The 19923-nt window shown below is 37.5% G+C and overlaps 5 protein-coding genes across 8 annotated transcripts; 3 read left to right on the top strand and 2 right to left on the bottom strand.

Annotated features, from left to right (window-relative positions):
- Window positions 1-3434: 3434 nt before the first annotated feature.
- Window positions 3435-6768, top strand: LOC17884842 (acyl-coenzyme A oxidase 4, peroxisomal). Of its 2 annotated transcripts, none has more exons than XM_006290954.2 (13): window positions 3435-3544; window positions 3939-4046; window positions 4138-4244; window positions 4335-4412; window positions 4496-4619; window positions 4731-4804; window positions 4911-4970; window positions 5084-5193; window positions 5557-5716; window positions 5825-5901; window positions 6000-6171; window positions 6267-6359; window positions 6449-6768. In XM_006290954.2, the coding sequence occupies exons 1-13, from the start codon at window positions 3517-3519 to the stop codon at window positions 6569-6571; spliced, it is 1314 nt and encodes a 437-aa protein (XP_006291016.2). In that variant the 5' UTR covers window positions 3435-3516; the 3' UTR covers window positions 6572-6768. The 2 variants fall into 2 exon arrangements, with proteins under 2 accessions (XP_006291016.2, XP_023637974.1); XM_023782206.1 differs by lacking the exon at window positions 3435-3544 and adding an exon at window positions 3614-3688.
- Window positions 6769-6879: 111 nt separating this feature from the next.
- On the bottom strand, window positions 6880-11954 carry LOC17885763 (phosphoinositide phosphatase SAC8). Of its 2 annotated transcripts, XM_023782204.1 has the most exons (20): window positions 11723-11947; window positions 11503-11577; window positions 11247-11374; window positions 11035-11126; window positions 10883-10940; window positions 10712-10768; window positions 10597-10630; window positions 10380-10460; window positions 10191-10297; window positions 9767-9853; window positions 9610-9687; window positions 9366-9430; window positions 9056-9154; window positions 8798-8897; window positions 8300-8408; window positions 8129-8201; window positions 7720-7813; window positions 7528-7611; window positions 7244-7310; window positions 6880-7163 (listed from the first exon to the last, which is right to left on the bottom strand). In XM_023782204.1, exons 1-20 carry the CDS (start codon window positions 11874-11876, stop codon window positions 7036-7038), a joined length of 1770 nt encoding a protein of 589 aa, XP_023637972.1. In that variant the 5' UTR covers window positions 11877-11947; the 3' UTR covers window positions 6880-7035. The 2 variants fall into 2 exon arrangements, with proteins under 2 accessions (XP_023637972.1, XP_023637973.1); XM_023782205.1 differs by lacking the exons at window positions 6880-7163; window positions 7244-7310; window positions 7528-7611; window positions 7720-7813; window positions 8129-8201 and having other exon boundaries at window positions 8311-8408; window positions 8798-8883; window positions 11723-11954.
- A 245-nt stretch (window positions 11955-12199) lies between these two features.
- LOC17887345 (chlorophyll synthase, chloroplastic) lies at window positions 12200-15239 on the top strand. The gene is made up of 14 exons (XM_006292443.2): window positions 12200-12471; window positions 12551-12595; window positions 12695-12780; window positions 13029-13116; window positions 13279-13364; window positions 13460-13546; window positions 13630-13695; window positions 13770-13853; window positions 13957-14018; window positions 14093-14168; window positions 14245-14389; window positions 14634-14710; window positions 14797-14844; window positions 14932-15239. The coding sequence occupies exons 1-14, from the start codon at window positions 12315-12317 to the stop codon at window positions 14992-14994; spliced, it is 1170 nt and encodes a 389-aa protein (XP_006292505.1). The 5' UTR covers window positions 12200-12314; the 3' UTR covers window positions 14995-15239.
- Window positions 15240-15673: 434 nt separating this feature from the next.
- LOC17885436 (em-like protein GEA1) lies at window positions 15674-16712 on the bottom strand. Of its 2 annotated transcripts, none has more exons than XM_023783337.1 (3): window positions 16595-16712; window positions 16314-16412; window positions 15674-16133 (listed from the first exon to the last, which is right to left on the bottom strand). In XM_023783337.1, the coding sequence occupies exons 1-3, from the start codon at window positions 16710-16712 to the stop codon at window positions 15886-15888; spliced, it is 465 nt and encodes a 154-aa protein (XP_023639105.1). In that variant the 3' UTR covers window positions 15674-15885. The 2 variants fall into 2 exon arrangements, with proteins under 2 accessions (XP_023639105.1, XP_023639106.1); XM_023783338.1 differs by having other exon boundaries at window positions 15674-16027; window positions 16382-16412.
- A 564-nt stretch (window positions 16713-17276) lies between these two features.
- LOC17886011 (ERBB-3 BINDING PROTEIN 1) lies at window positions 17277-19882 on the top strand. Its single transcript, XM_023783235.1, is given in 10 exon segments — window positions 17277-17454; window positions 17568-17652; window positions 17783-17932; window positions 18034-18126; window positions 18128-18185; window positions 18650-18865; window positions 18951-19087; window positions 19174-19265; window positions 19351-19527; window positions 19615-19882. Coding segments are annotated over 10 exon segments (1179 nt in total). The 5' UTR covers window positions 17277-17360; the 3' UTR covers window positions 19692-19882.
- Window positions 19883-19923: the final 41 nt, after the last annotated feature.

The raw sequence follows: 19923 nt of genomic DNA, 5'->3' as shown, positions 1-19923 counted from the left end.
TTCACAATTGCCCAATGAATGAAATCGCAGTCAGAAGACTATAGATCCTCAACCTTTAAATTCTCAGTGGGTGAAAACCGTAACAATAGTTGCGTCGGAGAGCAAACCAATGTCTACACTTGCCATATGTGGAAACCTACCAACCCACCAGGGTGCAAACTAAAGCTGGTTGCAACAACCACATAATATCTTATCTGGTGGTCACAAAAATGTTTGGGAATGTTAAAAAACGGACGCTACATAACATATGTCGCACAAATTAGGATGCGTTCACATTTTTTTCTTTTTGTGGTAAATATGCGTACACGTTTGACCTAATCTTAACCAACCAAATGCATTCACACAAACTGCAATATTTTCTACTTATCTCATCTGCCTAGTCTGAAATGCGTTCATACAAAACACCAAAGACTTATAATACCATGACTGAAGATAAGATATATCTTGAAAGATCAAATTCCAACGGTTATATCTTCCTTTTTTTTACGTCCAGAAGATCACAACGGTGTGATTCACACCCAACACATTACTATTGATTGACTTTGTTCAACCTTTGTATAAAGAACCATTACTATGGCTAACTTTTTTTTTTTTTTTATCTTCTTGAATTTGATAATCATGATTTGAACTAAGAGATAGAGCTTTTAACATATTTTTGTGACTGCGTTGAAGAATCTAAGAATCTCTAGGAACAACGTATGACTATTGATTTTATTAGCGCTTCATTTTTGAGGGTAGTGTCATCTACCACATTTCAACCTATTGACTGGCAATTCCATTAAATCTATAACAAAATACGTATATCATAATGTCACAAACACACATCGAATGCTAAAAAATTTACGATATTCATTGCTTGACCGCTTCCATAAATGATCAACCCCCGAAACTTTCCATCATATTGTCTTTTAAAGTTTATGACAATACAGACACAATTGGTCAAATGAAAATCATTACAACTCTAAATGATTTCGGTAGTCAAAGAACTTAAAAGGCAAGATTTATCGGTACCTTGTGGTAGTTCAATACTTGATGAATGTATGAAAGAAAGAAAAAAAACTAAAATATCATAAAAATACACTTAAAGTTATTGGTAAAGTAAAATGTGTTGGGCTTGTCTTTTCCTCAATTGTCGCGAAGTCTATGGTATAAGCGAAAGAGAAAGCGTAGATAGCATGATGGGCCATATACATGAATAAAAGACTTGAGTATGCTACAAAAACAAGGTTTCAATGCACTCATTTCGTAATTCGTATGGTATTGCATTTTTCTAATTTTATTCTTTTAATGTGTTCCCCATTGGCTTGGCAATAAAGTTGAATTTGTATTGATGGTTCATTTCAGTACGAGCTAAAAAATCTTAATTAATTGAAAAAGTATACTACAACAATATAAATGATTGCAAGTCACCTCGAGCAAAACATCAATTAACATTTTTTCGTTGCATATAGCATATAGCTACCATTATGTTGGGTCCAAAGTTTTTTTTTAGAAAAACACCATCGCCTTTCAAGTCCTTTACATACAATAATGCACCTGACACGACCAATTATGCATATCTAGTCTGAATTCTATTATTTTCAAAGGAATTCAACAGTTTTGATTATATTTTTTTCGCAAAAGTAATTGTCTCTATATACAACCGTCAATAAGGTGACCAAAAGAAAAACACGGTCATTAATAAAAAGACAAAAACACTATTCTAGAAGTTACAGCTAATTAAGAACATTGTTGATAAAAATAAAATCCATTCTAGAAGTTACAAAAAACACTAACAAAAAAAATTATTCTGAACCAAGTAAAGAGAAAAAAAATTACCCAAATGTCTAAGACCAGGTTTCTTAAGACATTTTAGAGGTAAGATTTGGTAAGAGACTATTTTTCAAAGATTTGTTCTAACCATCTTTAACAAGGGTATTTTAGAGGTAAGATTTGTTAAGATGGTCTAACGTCTTATTAGTGATATTGAAAATGAGACGAAGAAGTTTCGAAGCCAAATACCCTCGTAAGGTAATGATCAGTCGACGAATAACAAAGTCAAGATTAGTCAAGAACGAGAGATGATGATAATGATATGACTAGTAACTGAAGGGTTTAGTTTTAAGATATGAGTGAATGCTGATCAAGTTTCTAATGATGCATTTGAGAAGAGAATCTAGAGACGAACTAGGGGCGGATCTACAGTGTGGAGAGGTGGGGCACGTGCCCCATACTCATTATAAATAAACGTTCATTTGGTTAGTTTACATCAATGTTTACTTAGCTTATTTGGTTACTCGTGCCCCATGTTCTTTCATTTGACGAGGGTTCAATGCCCAACATCTTTAGTTTTTGTTATTTTCTTACCTTTTTTTTTATTGGTGCCTCATACGATTTTTACTTCTGGATCCGTCCCTGGACGAGACGAAGCATATGGTGTTGTTATAAGCATCTACTATACAACTTCAGTTTAGATGTTTTTAGTTTTAGATTTTTTTAGTAGTTAAATATATTAGTTTTTTACTTTACTTTTGAGCGTACTTTATTTTAAAATAATACAAGTTTTATAATTTGTTACATTATACATTGGATTAAACTCTAAATTCTTCTAAACTGTATCGTTTTGATCGTTATTTTTCTAGGTTATTATTAATATTATTTTGTCTCTAAGACATGAAGAGTCTTCATTCCATGCTCGGAAAAATTACAGAAAAAGAGAGTAAAAACTACTGACATAACCGGTTATTACCATGGTTTCATGCTTACAAATTTGGCCGGATTCGAACCTATTCACCGTCAAAATGCTGTTATAAAGTAATCTATTTTTAATTATCTAACAAATTAAATAATCAAAGCTTCCATAATTCATGCGACAACGACAAACGAATAACAACGATTTATGTTTCATCTTGCTGTCGTTGAATTCAACAATATCGAAACGTGAACGACACATTTTTCTTTTTCTTTTTTCTTTTCATTGTGGAAATTATATAATACCATTTTCAAAATTCTATTTATACACCTACAAATTTCTAACATTTTCATATCATGTCGCCAGGGGCGGACCCACGTTGGTGATAGTGGGGGCATGTGCCACCAGTAATATATAAAAACAAAAAAAAATAGTAATAATCAATGTTGTTTAAGTGGCAGAGTGGTTTCGTATCAAATCAATTAAACCTTTAGGTTGCGTGTTCGATTCCCTATTATTATTTCATAATTTGTATTGTCCCTTGGACCTAACGTAACCTACAAAAATATGGAAATCAGGATAAGTTGATCACTTCTATGAAAAATATTAAAATAATCTTAGACTTTTGTTAATCACGTTTAAAGGTAAATAATATATTAATATTAAAATAATATTTACCTTTAAACGTGATTAACAAAAGTCGGGTCCTGATTAGTCATCACTGTTATCCCATTTCATCATCATCTACTTCCGTGCATGTTTTACCATTCGGCACTTTATTTCGTTCATCACGCAGCCAAACCAGCCATAGAGATTTTTTGAATCACTCTTCTTCTTCTTCAACCATGACTGTCCTCAAATCTGCAGATCGAGGTTCGTTTTCGTCCCCTGTGTCTTCCATTTTCTCGTTTTGCATGTTTCGTCCACCCTCTTTCGTTGTCGCAGCTCTTTTGCGATTTTTTTTTTTGGTTTGGTCGTCTTGAATGATTTGTTTTGTCGACCATCTCGATCGAACAGGTGATATCGTTGGTTAGGTCTATATGAGATTGTGTTTCGAGTGTTCGTTTCAAGTAATTTGACGGAGATTATGAGTTTTTTCGGAGATTTTGGGATTTCAAATTCGTATTACAGCCTGTTTCATTTGTAGATTGTGAAGAGGCTCGTGATTGTTGAAACGTATATGGGAATTAACATAGAGATTACGAATGAATTTTGGTTTTGAGAGTTGAAGAATTTTGATTCTGAATTTTGGTTTTTGCTCTTGCAGATAATGCTGAGAAGCAGGTGAAGAAGAGTTCATATTTTGATTTGCCATCTATGGAGATATCTAAAGCATTTCCTCAAGCAACCCCAGCCTCTATATTTCCACCTTGCAGTAAGGATTATTTCATCACTTCTTTCCTTCAAATGATTTATAGATTTGGATGGTTTATTGTACTTTGCCTCATATGTGGATACTCCTGCAGCTTCGGATTATTATCATTTCAATGATCTATTGACTCCGGAGGAACAGGCCGTCCGGAAGAAAGTGAGAGAGTGCATGGAGAAAGAAGTTGCCCCGATAATGGCAGAGGTGTCTATTCATCTTCGAGATGTTTTTTTATAAACCTTGATTGTTTAGTAGCTTTACATCATTGCACTTCCTTCGATTTTTACTTCTCAGTACTGGGAGAAGGCGGAATTCCCATTCCAGATCATTCCAAAGCTTGGGGCCTTGGGTGTAGCTGGTGGCTCGATCAAGGTAATTTTCAATGCTTGGCTCTGAGTTTTTGTTTGGTTATGTGACTGGGAACTTCAAAGTATTGATTAGGTTGTACTTCTTAGGGTTATGGATGTCCTGGCCTCTCCATCACTGCTAACGCAATTGCCACAGCAGAAATAGCTAGAGTTGATGCAAGTTGTGGGACTTTCATATTGGTGCATAGTTCTTTGGGTATGCTCACTATTGGTAAGATCTCCCAATATTTCTTTCTTAGCTTCTTTAACATTCAGGTATTCTGATAATGGCCATACTATTGGTTGGCTTGAGCTCAATTTCTTCTGATTTTTTCATGAATAGCTCTTTGTGGATCGGAAGCACAGAAGCAGAAGCATTTACCTTCTTTGGCTAAGTTGACTACTGTGGCTTGTTGGGTGAGTACATGGATTCTGGACTTGCACGATTTGCATCCTTTGAATGAGTTTTTGTGTTATGTAAACATGATGTTGATTTCATTACATATGTTGGACTTGTACGAAGGGTTTGACAGAGCCTGACAATGGAAGCGATGCAAGTGGTCTATTGACAACTGCCAAAAAGGTCTGGCTAGTTTCTTTCTTTTTATTCAGTTGCTTGTATCTTTATCTGCTCCACTTCTGCAATGGCCGGAATGTTTCACTGTTATAAATGTTTTCAGTTGTCTGCTTCATCAGGTTGAAGGAGGTTGGATAATTGATGGACAAAAGCGTTGGATAGGAAACAGCACTTTTGCAGATGTGTTGATCATCTTTGCTAGGAATACGACAACTAACCAAATCAACGGGTATGTCGTCAGATTTTTTGGCTTTTTCAGATCTCTCAGATTTTGTATCTTAGGTCTAGAGGTCGTTTCCCAAAAAAACTGAAGATGATGAGGTGCTTTTGATTTTATCTTATTGTAGATGTCTTTTTTTTCTTTTTTCTTTTGATCAACAAAATGTAGATGTCAAAGTCTATTTTTTCAAGAGAATTCTTAAATAGATTGCTCTACAACTACAATTGAACGGAATGTCATCCAAAACATATTTTAAATGGATTGTCATCAAGAAAATACTGGGCTAATGTGTTGATTTCAATCAAATTCAACTCATTCCTTTTAGATAGACTATATTTTCTGCATTAGAAATTTAGCAGCAACCTCTTGCAGATTCATAGTCAAGAAAGATGCCCCTGGCTTAAAGGCTACCAAGATGCAAAATAAAATAGGCTTACGTATGGTTCAAAACGGAGATATTCTACTACAGAATGTCTTTGTTCCGGATGAGGACCGGTTACCTGGGGTAAATTCTTTTCAGGACACCAGCAAGGTACTGTTGTGATAAAATGCTCTTCAGTACTCCTTTATCACCAGCAAAATGTCACATCTTCCTCTTTCGTCTCGATATTCAACTGTTTGGTATATTTTACTTGAATAGGTCCTGGCTGTCTCACGTGTGATGGTGGCCTGGCAACCAATTGGCATATCAATGGGAATCTACGATATGTGTCACAGGTACTTTTTGGGAAACAGTCAGATCTCAGCAACCGTAGTATGAGCCTTCATTTCGTAATGCATGATACAGTTTCTCATATAATGTGTATTGTTTCAAGGTATCTAAAGGAGAGAAAGCAGTTTGGAGCACCGTTAGCTGCTTTCCAGATTAACCAACAGAAGCTTGTTGAGATGCTAGGTAATGTTCAAGCAATGTTTCTAATGGGCTGGCGCCTCTGCAAGCTATATGAGACAGGTCAGATGACTCCAGGTCAAGCCAGTTTAGGAAAGGTATAATAACAACAAACCCTTTTTTGTTTTCATATGAGTTTCTCTTTGCTGATATAAAGAAACATTGAATAATATCATTTGCATGGTTCCACTAGGCATGGATTACATCGAAAGCACGGGAAACTGCTTCACTAGGTCGATCGTTGCTCGGTGGGAATGGAATTTTAGCGGATTTTCTGGTGGCAAAGGTGAGCTAATCTTCATATTTGACTTGGCGGTTGGTTATGTGGCAAAGGAGAATCTTATTTATGTGGTAAAAAATGTGAAAATTTTGCAGGCTTTCTGTGACCTTGAACCCATTTTTACCTACGAAGGGACTTACGAGATAAACAGCTTAGTGACCGGAAGGGAAGTAACTGGGATTGCAAGTTTCAAACCAGCGACACGGAGCCGACTTTAAAGATAAAGGCTGTGCATTATTTGTTGTTGTCTGTTGGTTATAATGTAATGGGAGGCTTTGCACTACTTGGAGAACAGCATTCACAAGTGTGCCAAATAATCTGACCTCAAAGCTTTAGGGTCGTGTGCAATGGGAAATAATAGTCCGTTGATATTTTATTAAATCTCAGAAGATATATCATAAATAACTTTTATAAATGTCGATAATTAAATCGATGTGTTTCTTTTTCTCTTTTTGGGTAGACACTGATCAGATCAGTTGGTTATTATTCATCAGAGTAAAGTTATATATGCGTAAGATCAATTGCATTATATAAAAAAAGTTTTAGTGATATAGCCTTTTTTGTTCTAAGATTCTTGTACGGACATTCAACAGTAAACACACAGGAGAATGCAGAAACGGTAAGGTGTGCGTGGGAATTTTTAGAAGAATGTGAGATAAAAATAATCTCAATTCATAAGTAATCAAATTAGATGGCAGAGACGAGGCCTTGAACACAAGTGCCTTCCATTGGCTTTGATCATCGCCACAACTCCTGCAGTCACTCCAGCCCACAATGCTGACGCCAGATACTGCTGAGTGTTTCTTCCCGCTGTTATATCACCCAACATGTCAATCACAACCCAATCCTATAATGTATAATCATATGAATTCAAAAGCCTTTCTTTTTACCTTGATGAATTGTAAAAGATGTCACTGTTACACCACCTATCAACAATGCTGATGCTACCGGCAGAAACTGTTTTATTTTTCATCCAGCAAACAAAATATAGTCAGCTTCTTTTGTTTGCTTGATTGTGGTCTCGATCGTTTAAATGCAATTTATATGATTGCGTTTACATATCAAACCATTTTCATCAAAGTGCAAACGCAAAAGGGCAACCGCATTTGGTGTTCACGTTTATAGTAAACAAATGAAGTTTTGTCTAATAAGATTGTGGTAAGGAGGAACATACAGACGGTTGTGATCCAATGGGCTGAAGTTGTGAAGGGCTGTTTGTGCCCACTGTGTAGCGACCACTTATTAGATCCAAAGCATCCTGAAAAATAAAAATCTCTGTCAGTTTTTGCTTTCTGTACCTTCAGTTTATCATCTTTTACTTCACTTCTAATTTGCTAATTCAATTATAATTGTACAAGAAACTTGCCTGCCTTACACCATCCTGGAAGTTATTCAGATAATATCTCGACATCGCACTGATGCCATCTTTGATTGCTCCAGCCATAGTCTGTTTCCCGTACCTGCCCCAAAATACCCCACATTGTACCATTTACATGGTCATTCTAAATAAATATATTGATTTAAGCCCAAGGCCTAAAGAATCTTAGAGAAACTACACCCAGTGTAAACAGAGAACTCAAAATTGTTATTACAGGTTATCAATCTAGTAATAGGGTATTGAGAGAACATCATGGAACATTCTAACAGTGCTGATGCATGGTTAAAACACAGCTTAACTGTAAACTCAAAAGACATTACCACAGTATCACACGAACTTTTAGCCAGCTGAAACCAATATGGTCTTTCAAAGGATCACAAGCAGACATTATTCTCACCTGACAAGGTCGCCCTTAAGAGCATATGTCCCGGCATATTGCAAGCTAATCTCATCCCCTTGCTCAGCCCAAACTATGAGAAAAAGAAGGATTAAAGTTTTAAGAAGACAGAAGATATCTACAGCTTTAAAACTGGAAACTGCTGATTTTATAATGATGACAACCACTTACTTGTTCTGAACTTTGTGTAATCGTCTTCGAACAAGGATACACACTCTGTGGAATCAAACACTCCGATCCTTTGAAGTTGTAAATTCAGAATTTTTTGGGCCATGTAATTCTTTTCATATGGTGCAACAAAAGGTAAGGAAGCAATCAGAAGCAATTCAATAAGAAGGTTTCACAATGCAATCAGAAGCTATTCAATGGTAGTGTTTGCATCTTAGGTACAAGGTTTCGAATTCGACCATCTAAAAGGCTTTACAATAAGTCTTTTTTTAGCCGTGACGTGCAGCCAGAGATGATATATGAAATAAAATATGTAAACAGCTATTTTTGGCCCGTAAAATTTAGTATAATGCATAGTCAAGTTCCCAAAGCTCAGATGAAACAAAAAGAGGTTTACCAACAGTTATTTACACGTCCCACCCATATCATCCATGATTTTATATAGAACATATCGTACTAATTGGAAATGAAAAAACCAAGAGTAAGAACTATTCAACAAACCTGGGTGACATTTGTGCGGTCAAGACAGTCAATGCAGTTAGATCTGATCACTCCTTTCTGCTCTTCTAAGATGCTTTCGTCTGCGTCTACGAGGAAATATCTGCTCAGAATGGATTAGTGGCTGCTGAAATAAAAGGCTTTGCACACAGCTAGCAGAAAGCTAACTTGAACCAAACGAATAACATCTGACTGCTAACCATATTAACTCAGCGTCTAGATCGAAATGAGCAGAATAAAAACCATAATTTTTCTGCTTACCCTTGCTTTTCAAAGTCATCCCCAATCTGTTCATACAGTACTCCCAAGTTGTCAAAGTTTGTAGTTCCACAGACGTGATGGAAATCGAAAGAGACATATCTGCGTGAAAATATCTCATTAACTAACAATATCTCTGAAATCACTTTAAGTGTATGATGATGAGACGACGAACACTTTGAATCAAGACAAGGTAAAAGACAAAATTTCACAAAGAAAGCTAAAAGATAAATCCTAAATGAAAACCTAGTACATAAATGATTAAACATGAAGGATAGAAGGTAAATGCGTCAATATGGATACAGAGTTTTACCTCACATTTTGAAGCTTCTCCATTTCGGTGGCATATGCCTTGCTTAATTCACCTTCATCCCCATGCTAATGCAGTCCAATATGATAGACTAAGTTAATGATACATTGAAAGTAAGCAAGTGAAATGTTGCATAGCAGAAACCACACTAGAATCAAAGCCAACATACATTTCACATTTCAAAGTGCACATATGTTTTTTTCTATTTACTTTTTTTGCTATCTGAAATGAGGAGCTAGAAATCAACCTGATCTGTTAGGTCAACTGCAATAATTTCTCCATATCTTTGGCAAAGATCATGGAAATGGCGCTGCACAACTTTTGGCTGGAGGCAGAAATAAAGTCATCAAATATGAGGGCTGGCAGAATATAACTGATCTGGTAACAAGATCTCAAAAAGTTACCGTCTCTTCGTGTTTATTGATCTTAAGTCGTGGCTTATAGCTCAAATCAACGATCTGCTCCCAAAGAAGTGGGATTGAACCTCGAACCTAGTAAGTGAAACCGAGAGAGTTACAGCACGCAAGAAATGAAAGGGAAGCTTAAAAAGTAAGGAGATAGAAGAATAAAAGCAAGGTGCCCTACATAATCAAGTCAAGTGAAGAGATGAAGCAACAAATAATGAATAGGGAATTTCGAGCAAATCAAACTATATAAAAATAAAGTTTAAACAATAACCATTCAGCTGAAATGCTATGAAAGAAATCTCACATAGTATATCATCTATGAATGTCATTCTACTTACTATGCAAATGAAACAGTTAACAAGACAATAATACATAATTTTAACAGGATACTGCACAAAATGCGCTCTTAACAGTAGTATACCTGCAATACTGAGAACTTGAAACCATTAATCTCCACTATTTGTTCAGATTCGACAAAATTTGCTGTGTCCCCCTCAAGATTGGCTCCTCTTCTCCACATACGTGTGCCTGGGAGGCCAATTTCAGCATCAATGTCAAACAAACATGCAATCAACTAATTTGTTAAGCAGTAATACCAGTTAAAACCTACCTAGACGACGTGTACAGCGCCTGGAAATTAGCGATATCACAGCAGGAGAATTCTTGAGCTTTAGCTCAGCAACTTGGTAGCTTAACGATTAGTTAATGATAAACAACACGTACTGGAGTATCATCTTTAAAAATACATATTTGAAAGACACTACATTACAAATATAACAAGTCCAAGAAGATGCGAAACAGAAGATAATGAAGATAAAAAAGGATATTTCCTTGAAGTAGAGGAATAATAAAACCATCCAGCTGCCACCATAAAATGAATGTTAGATCAGTAAAATTTGACATGGAATGAGAAGATTAGATAATTAAAAATCATAATCTTACTTTGCATTCAATTAATTCCTCCAACAGACGCCAGTTCCAAACAAATCGAGGGTCAGCCTGACAAGCAAGTAAACCTTCAGCTAACTTTAATTCGACGAACTAAAAGCAGACAACAATGTACTATCCAAGGAAATACTTTTTGTAAAGATAGAACCAGACGAAAAAACCAACCTGCTTCCAGATAGGCTTACGATTCCAACCTTCAGCTACCTTGCACCTTCTTTGCAAGCTGTAACATTGGATGAATGTATCTAATATATATTCTTAAAGCCATGGAACTCCGTACCACTCTTTACTCAAGATCATCAGATAGTGAAACTTACTTCAATGTTAGATCTGTTTCATATGAAAAATACAATCCAGGGGTTGCCTCAAGTGCTTGTAACAGAGTCCTAAAATATGCTTCGTCCTTTTTCTGCATAATCACCGTTTCCAGGTTATGACAAGTTCTTCAGACAACTTAACTTGTTCATAAAAATTCAAACAAAAAGAACCCCCAAAATCTTATATCGATTGAACTTTACAATAACCTTACTTCTTGAGCAGTAGCAAACCTCAAAGCCTCATTGCAAGGTAGGAAATTCATAGCTGTAACTCTAAAAATCGGAAAACCGAGGTAACTCCCAGCTTTCTCCCGAGCTGTTATAACGAGCAAGTATGTTCCTATATATAAATGAAGTGGAAACCAGCATTTAAAAAAAATCTCATATATATTGGAGCCAAACACAGTACAATAGTTCCATTTGAGCAGAAACCAAAATACAAAGAGAAATATAGAAACCTATCTTCACCTGCTAAGAGCCTAATAGTTCCTCCTACGCCATAGATAATAGAGACTTTAGTAGGATTCCCAGAAGATGCGTTTTCTGCAGTAGCGAAGAAACAGGTAACATCAAATATACACTACAACAGCATAAAACACTAAATCTGACGAGAAATCGAATGAACAGATTCCTCTTGCGCTTCATATTTACTCTTGGAATCAAAAAATGAGACAGAGAGTGTGATTACCATCGAGAGGTTTGATGTTGCCATCACGCCGATCGACGGCGAAGCCTTCATGAGACGAATCGACTGGTTTGAGGACGTACTTATCAGAAAACTCCAGAAGCTTAAATTCATCGTAGAGCTTGAATCTACTTGAAGATGGAGGAGCGATCTCCATTAACACAAGATACTGAGATTTTCAAAAACAGGAATAAATTGAAGAATGATGATGTTAGAGTTTGGTTCAATCAAGAATGGGATCAGGAGATTATCAAAGATAGAATGGTCAATCATTGTTCATTATTTTTCTTCAAAGTTGACTCTCTGCCACGTGGCTTTCGTCTGGGCTTTATTTGGGCCTGATCTCTTTCCTCAATCACATATGCGGTTTAATTAGTGGTATACGTTACGGTTCGGTTCAGATAACCAGACAGTACAATGCCAAAGAGGATGGTGCCCACGTGGCAATAATTGCATCAAAGGCCGCCAAAACTGTTTACGTAGCAAAAACTTATCGCCGGTAACTTACAACCACTTGTTTCCGAAACAGCAACAGAGCCTCCAAAAAAGCTCACTCAATCTCCGGTTACAGACGATTCTCTCCTCCGCTGCTTCTATGACTACTTCGATCCTCAACACCGTCTCCTCCATACATTCCTCCAGAGTTACCCCCGTCGACAGAGTCGGAGTTCTCTCTCTCCGTAATCCCGATTCCGTCGACTTCACTCGTCGGCGTTGTTCTGGTACATCGACCTTGGTCTTCGGATCACCGGGTACATTACATTCCGTTAGATAGATGCTTCGGACAATGATTTCGATCTTTTTTTATACTGATTTTGTTTTTGTTCGTAGGGCGGAGATTTGTTGTGCGTGCGGCGGAGACTGATACGGATAAAGGTTTGATTTTTATTTCTTTGAATTATCATTTTTCTACAATTTTTTCCGTTGATTTTTAAACTTACTTAGACATTGTTGGGTTTGAATTTCCCATGGCAGTTAAATCTCCGACGCCTGACAAGGCACCAGCCAGTGGTTCGAGCATTAACCAGCTTCTCGGTATCAAAGGAGCATCTCAGGAAACTGTAATTTTCTTAATCTTTTCGGAACTTTTTTAAAATTTGGGTTTGAAATTGATGTAATTGAAAATAAAATTATCGTATTTGTGCATGATGATGTGTAATTGACATAGTTTAGATGTTTTCTATTAAAAGTAATCACTTTCAAGTTGATAAGTACATTAGCCTTTGTATTTATTAACGTTTTAACATTGTGGAAATGTTGTTTGTTAGCTAAAAAAAGAGTTGGTTGTTTACTTCTGTTCTGTGGTCAGAATAAATGGAAGATTCGTCTTCAGCTCACAAAACCAGTCACTTGGCCTCCACTGGTTTGGGGAGTCGTCTGTGGTGCTGCTGCTTCAGGTAAACCATATTAATTTTTTTGGGTTGACGCAACACTGTTCATTAAGTGTTTGTTTTCTTCATGTTCTTACCAATCTTCTTCACTAGATATCTTTAACTTATTTTCTGTGTAATTTCATGACTAAATCTTTGAATTGCTCAAACACATCTTTCTTCCTGCAGGGAACTTTCACTGGACCCCTGAGGACGTTGCTAAGTCGATTCTTTGTATGGTGATGTCTGGTCCATGTCTTACTGGCTATACACAGGTTTGGTTTTGTTCAAGACAAAAAATCTGAATTGTGTGTATGGTAATGCATTTTCTTAATGCTGCATAAACTTAGATGTGTCGTCGATTTTCCAGACAATCAACGACTGGTATGATCGAGATATTGACGCAATTAATGAGCCATATCGTCCAATTCCATCTGGAGCTATATCAGAGCAAGAGGTACTAAGACACAGAACACTGTGAGCTTTGATCACTTTGTTTTATTCTGGTTTATACTTCTTGTTGACAAATCTTCAACGCAGGTTATTACACAATTCTGGGTGCTATTATTGGGAGGTCTTGGAATCGCTGGTATATTAGACGTGTGGGTAAGTTGACGGTTTTGGCATTAACTTGTACAGTGATACAGGCACATCAGATTTACTAAATATTCCTTGTTCAGGCAGGACATACCACTCCCACTGTGTTTTATCTTGCTTTGGGAGGATCATTGCTATCTTATATATACTCTGCTCCACCTCTTAAGGTAAGTTCTCTTCCTAAATTTTACTCCTTTAGTGACAAGACAATCTGTGTTCGATAAGTTTTGGAGTTTAGGACTCATTCATATATGAACTGACTCTTTGCAGCTAAAACAAAATGGATGGGTTGGAAATTTTGCTCTTGGAGCAAGCTATATCAGTTTGCCATGGTAAGATATCTCGTGCATTGATATATGCCTTATTCTCATCTCATTGATTTGTTTCTTGTTTCCTTGATTGATAGGTGGGCTGGCCAAGCATTGTTTGGCACTCTTACACCAGACGTTGTTGTTCTAACACTCTTATACAGCATAGCTGGGGTAATCTTCTTGCAACCTTATATGATCTGTTATATAGTCTGCTCTTGCTTCATCTTCTATCTTTGTAATAATGCAGTTGGGAATAGCCATTGTTAATGACTTCAAAAGTGTTGAAGGAGACAGAGCATTAGGACTTCAATCCCTCCCGGTAGCTTTTGGCACTGAAACTGCAAAATGGATATGCGTTGGTGCTATAGACGTTACTCAGCTCTCTGTTGCCGGTATGTAGTAAATAATAGTTTGTGGCTTCTATATCCTCTGTTTTGTTCACTGGGGTCACAGAGTCTATAGATATGAGCTAATGAAGACGCATTCATGTCTATGTTTCTTTTTGTGTGTTTGGTAGATTTTCATATTATACTTCTAAATCGTGTATGTTCAACAACGTCATGAACTATCAAAATCTTACATGGTCCAAATAAAAGGTAGAGATCATCACACTAGTAACTGTCTATCTGGTTGCAGGGTACCTATTAGCATCTGGCAAACCTTATTATGCATTGGCGTTGCTTGCTTTGATCATCCCTCAGATTGTGTTCCAGGTAAAGACGTTAACAGTATCACATTAAAATAATTAAATTACATTCTTGTCACCCGTCTGATTGCTACACTCTTCTTCATACTGCAGTTTAAATACTTTCTCAAGGACCCAGTCAAATATGATGTCAAGTATCAGGTACGTCATCTGAGTACATAAGGGAATGAAACTCAGTTTGCGAATATCTCTGGAGTTGTCTTTTAATCAGAAATTGCTTGATTACAGGCAAGCGCACAACCATTCTTGGTACTCGGCATATTCGTGACGGCATTAGCATCGCAACACTGAAAAAGGGCGTATGCTGTTGGAGTTTAGGCGAAAGCAGAGGCGTTGAAACCACAAATGGTGGGCAAGTGGTGGCAAGGCATCAACCACATTTTATAATATTCGAAAATTATGTGCCATCAGTAGAAACAAATCTTGTTGTATCTTTAGCCGAACAGCGTTATAGATTAGTGTTTCAACTATTTGAGTCCTTCAGTGTCGACTCTAAAACATACAAACATAAATAAAAGAATGTTGTGTTATTACTACATTGCATGCTACATCTTTGGACTTCACAGCAGCATGGGGAGCATCAGTTTGACGAGCTTTATAAGAAATAAGAGAGAACGTTACTTGAATATTAACAATTTGTACCGTGGGTAGTTTTTGAGGTCCTACACTTGCAAGTGATCATGTGATCATTTGTGGGGAGACAAAAAGGACTACACTTTGTGGCCATATATAACAAATGTTCGGAAGTATCAATATTAAGTGTTCAGACACTTGATCAGAGCTCCTCCATGTGCAATATCAACATGTTATGTGTTCAGACACACTTGATCAGAGCTTACTGCTCTTCCATGTGCAATATCAACATTCAAGGCTCTCGCTATTTGGGACCACATTATACTATCATTGTAGTAAACAACTCCAAAAGCAGAGTAAAACCACAAACGATCGAAGTTTCATTGATTGCACCCTCAACAAAAAACTCACAAACATTTGAGCGATACAACCCTGCCGTTAGTACAAACCGTACCTAGCTATATCACACATGAGATAAAACACTAAACCAACTAAAAGTCAAAACAAACACTAGTTAAAACACTCGCTGCCATCCACAACACCAAGAGGTTACTTATTCATATTATCTACTACGGATTATTGGCAGCGGACACTTCTAGTAGCTCATAGCTACTTCCCCTTGTTGGTGAACTTGGACTCGTCGATCTCAATCCCTTCCTCCTCCGCACGCTCTCCACCAGATTTGTCCATGGTACTGAGTCCTCCTTTACGTCCCATCTCCTGATAACCCTCATGCCCTAACTGCTCCTTCCTCGCTTCTCCTCCTTTACGTCCCATCTCCTGATAACCCTCATGCCCTAACTGCTCCTTCCTCGCCTCTCCTCCTTTTTGTCCCATTTCCTGATAACCCTCGTGTCCTAACTGTTCTTTCCTCGTCTCTCCACCTTTACGTCCCATCTCCTGATAACCCTCGTGTCCTAACTGTTCTTTCCTCGTCTCTCCACCTTTACGTCCCATCTCCTGATATCCCTCGTGCCCTAACTGCTCCCTCCTTGTCTCTCCTCCTTTACGACCCATTTCTTGGTAACCCTCATGACCTAGCTGCTCCTTCCTTGTCTCTCCTCCTTTGCTTCCTATCTCTTGATACCCTTCATGCCCTAGCTGCTCCTTCCTCGTCTGCCCTCCCTTGCTCCTTCCTAACAAGTGGGATAGACACAGCGAATTTAGAGTTAACTTTGGTTAGAATATAAACATATACATATTAAGATATTCGCGTATCTGATGGGTCTAGCTGTCTAGCCTTATATGTCAATATGAGCAGTACTAAGAATCAAAGTCTAGTTAAAGACAGTTGGAAAGTGGTCATCTAAGGCAAAACCTTCAGCAAGATGCTCTTGAGCTTCGAGGCTTTTGCCGCCGGTGCCACCTTGGACGACGGTCTCTCCTTGCTTCGCCTTCTCATCGAGCTCTTCTCGGCTCAGTTGCTTTGACGCCATTTTGAAAAGACAAAAAACGAACGCTGAAAGGTTAATATTAAAATGCTCTTACTTTGGTTTTATGTTCCGACACAGATACGGACGAAGTAATAAATTCCTCCTATAAATAGAAACGTTTGGATTCCAAAGGAAACAGATCAACGAGAGGAAAAGTGAAGTGCCACGAGCAGAGCAAGAGACGACGCGGCGAGACCAGAGACAGTGCGCTATGTGGAGATGACACGTTTATGCTTACTCAGTCAACTAGCTACAGTTATTAACGAGCTGCTTGACACGACTCCAAATTAACTTTAATTAATCCACATTTATGAGATTTGGACAATGTTTATTATTTAAAGATATATGGCAAATGCAGCCTTACTTGACGTGGACTAAATTGGGCCTATTCTTAAAAGTTTTTAGTGGCCTTAATCTTGAAACAGTTTCCCTTCGGCCCATGGTGGAATAAAAGAGAAACGTAAAAACAAGAAGAAGGATTAATCCACAAACGGCATCGTTTATGGAGAGTACACAAACCGAAAACCCTAGCACCTTTATTTGAGCCAACACTTAACATTTTGCGCTTCTCCACCATTTCTCCCCAATCGCTCCTCCTTAAACCCTAACATTTTGCTTCCCCTTTGATTCGATCGTCGAGAGTTACCAGAGATGAGTTCGGACGACGAGAGAGACGAGAAGGAGCTGAGTCTTACCTCTCCTGAAGTCGTCACCAAGTACAAGGGCGCCGCTGAGATCGTTAACAGTAAATGCCCTCTCTCTCTCATTTTCTCCATTTGATTTTTATCCCGACTCCAATTTAGGGTTTTCACGCTGTAGCTTTGTTGAGTGCTTATTGCTTTTTGGTTTGAATTGCAGAGGCGTTACAGGTTGTTCTAGCGGAATGCAAACCAAAAGCTAAGATTGTTGATATCTGCGAGAAAGGAGATGCTTTTATCAAAGAGTGAGGATTTTTATCACTCATTTCTTGTTTTTTTGCTTCTACTCTTGTGTTCTTGATGTAGATTTCAAATTTTTTAACGCTTTTAGATATTAATGTGGTTGTTGCTTTTTTCTTCTGTTTTTGAATAAAGGCAAACAGCGAGCATGTACAAGAATTCTAAGAAGAAGATAGAGAAAGGTGTTGCTTTCCCTACATGCATATCGGTGAACAACACTGTTGGTCATTTCTCACCGCTTGCCAGTGATGAGACTGTGTTGGAAGACGGTGATTTGGTCAAAATGTAAGCTCTCTTCATTCAAATGGCTTTTGTGCTTTTTTCTGTTGCCCTATTTGGATGTTTCTGTATGATTCTGATGCTGTTTTGCCTTTTGTACATTGTAGTGATATGGGTTGCCATATTGATGGGTTCATTGCTCTTGTTGGCCACACACATGTTCTTCAAGAAGGGCCTGTTAGTGGACGTAAAGCTGATGTATTCTGCCGCAAATACTGCAGCTGAAGTTGCTTTGAGGCTCGTACGTCCTGGAAAGAAGGTAACCACAGTGCTGCTTTTGCATGAGAGTTGAAATTATAGGCTGATAGTTCTGGTATTATATTTGTTTCCCTGTATGATTGTCAAGGATTTGCATACCCCAGATGATGAATACTTATTGATGGCTATGGATTATATCCATCTGATGCTTTTTGTCATAGTTACTCTGATGGGATTTTTGTCTCTGAATTTTAGTATGATGCTTCATTGGACTGACTATTAGGCATTGAAACTTTTGTCAAAATTGTGCCTCTTGTTGGTCTTTAGCCTATGCAGAATGATTTATTTCACTTTTTACGGATTTCCTATATAACTTGTTTTGAAAGATATTCTTGGATAAAGGCTGTCATTGTTATGGATTGACTTTCAGATGAGCCGTAGTTACTCTGATATGGGTAATTTACTGTTTAATCATACAACATACTGCAACCAAGATATTGATATTCTGTTTTTTCTTTATGGCAGAACACTGATGTAACTGAAGCTATTCAGAAGGTGGCTGCAGCTTATGACTGCAAAATTGTTGAAGGGGTTCTCTCCCACCAGATGAAACAGCATGTGATAGATGGAAACAAGGTTGTCCTAAGTGTAGCCAGTCCAGAAGCAACTGTTGAAGAAGTAGAATTTGAAGAGAATGAAGTCTATGCAATAGATATCGTGGCAAGCACTGGTGATGGCAAGGTAATTGCTTTGGTTGATTTCATCTTGATGACTATTATTGAAGCATCATCTATTGTCACTGTTCTCACAAACTTTGAATTTGCAGCCAAAATTGATTGATGAGAAGCAAACAACTATTTACAAAAAAGATGAGACTGTTAACTATCAGTTGAAGTTGAAGGCCTCCAGATTCACAATCAGCGAAATTACAAAGAACTTCCCCCATATGCCATTCACTGCAAGGTCTCTTTTGTACATTCTTAAGCAACTTAGATTTTCAAAACTTTCATCTCACCTACTAACGTTGCCGGATTGTATGCTCAATACAGGTCACTTGAGGAGAAAAGGGCACGTCTTGGACTTGTGGAGTGTGTGAACCATGGTCATTTGCAACCATATCCTGTCCTTTATGAGAAATCTGGTAAGGATACGTAAGGTTTTCTTTTATCTAAAAATGTCTGAATCTCATGACATTGGGGCTCATATTATGTTTTGGTTTTCAACAGGGGACTTTGTTGCCCAAATCAAATTCACAGTTTTGCTGATGCCAAATGGATCGGATAGGATCACTTCACATACACTTCAAGAGCTTCAACCTACGAAGACCATTGAGGACCCTGAGATCAAAGGATGGTTAGCCTTGGGTATCAAGAAGAAGAAAGGTGGTGGAAAGAAGAAGAAAGGTAAAAACTTTGAAATTAGTTTTCCCGACTTTTACTAAATATGATGTGATCGACATGTTGACAAAATGAATTCATTTTGGTATGCAGCCAAGAAGGCAGGAGAGAAAGGGGAGGCTTCAACAGAGGCTGAGCCAATGGATGCAAGTAGTAATGCTCAAGAATGAGTAGGAAGGTTTCTCTTTGTTTCCTTTAAAGAATTTTTGGAACTTGAGATACCTCTTTCTTTGTATGGTTGGGTTTCAAAAGAGTCTCATCTTAAAAAAAACCAACAAAAAATAGTTACTTTATCAACCTTGTGTTTTTTATGCGCAAACACTTTCAGTATGTTAATCATCATTTTATATGCTTTCAAACATAGTTTTTGGTAGCCATTAGCCAATAAGTTAGCATACTGAT

Source organism: Capsella rubella, unplaced genomic scaffold (genome assembly GCF_000375325.1).
Source record: "Capsella rubella cultivar Monte Gargano unplaced genomic scaffold, Caprub1_0 scaffold_5, whole genome shotgun sequence".
NCBI lineage: Eukaryota > Viridiplantae > Streptophyta > Magnoliopsida > Brassicales > Brassicaceae > Capsella > Capsella rubella.
Note: the sequence above shows the minus strand (reverse complement) of the source record. Positions and strands in the feature narration are given on the sequence as shown.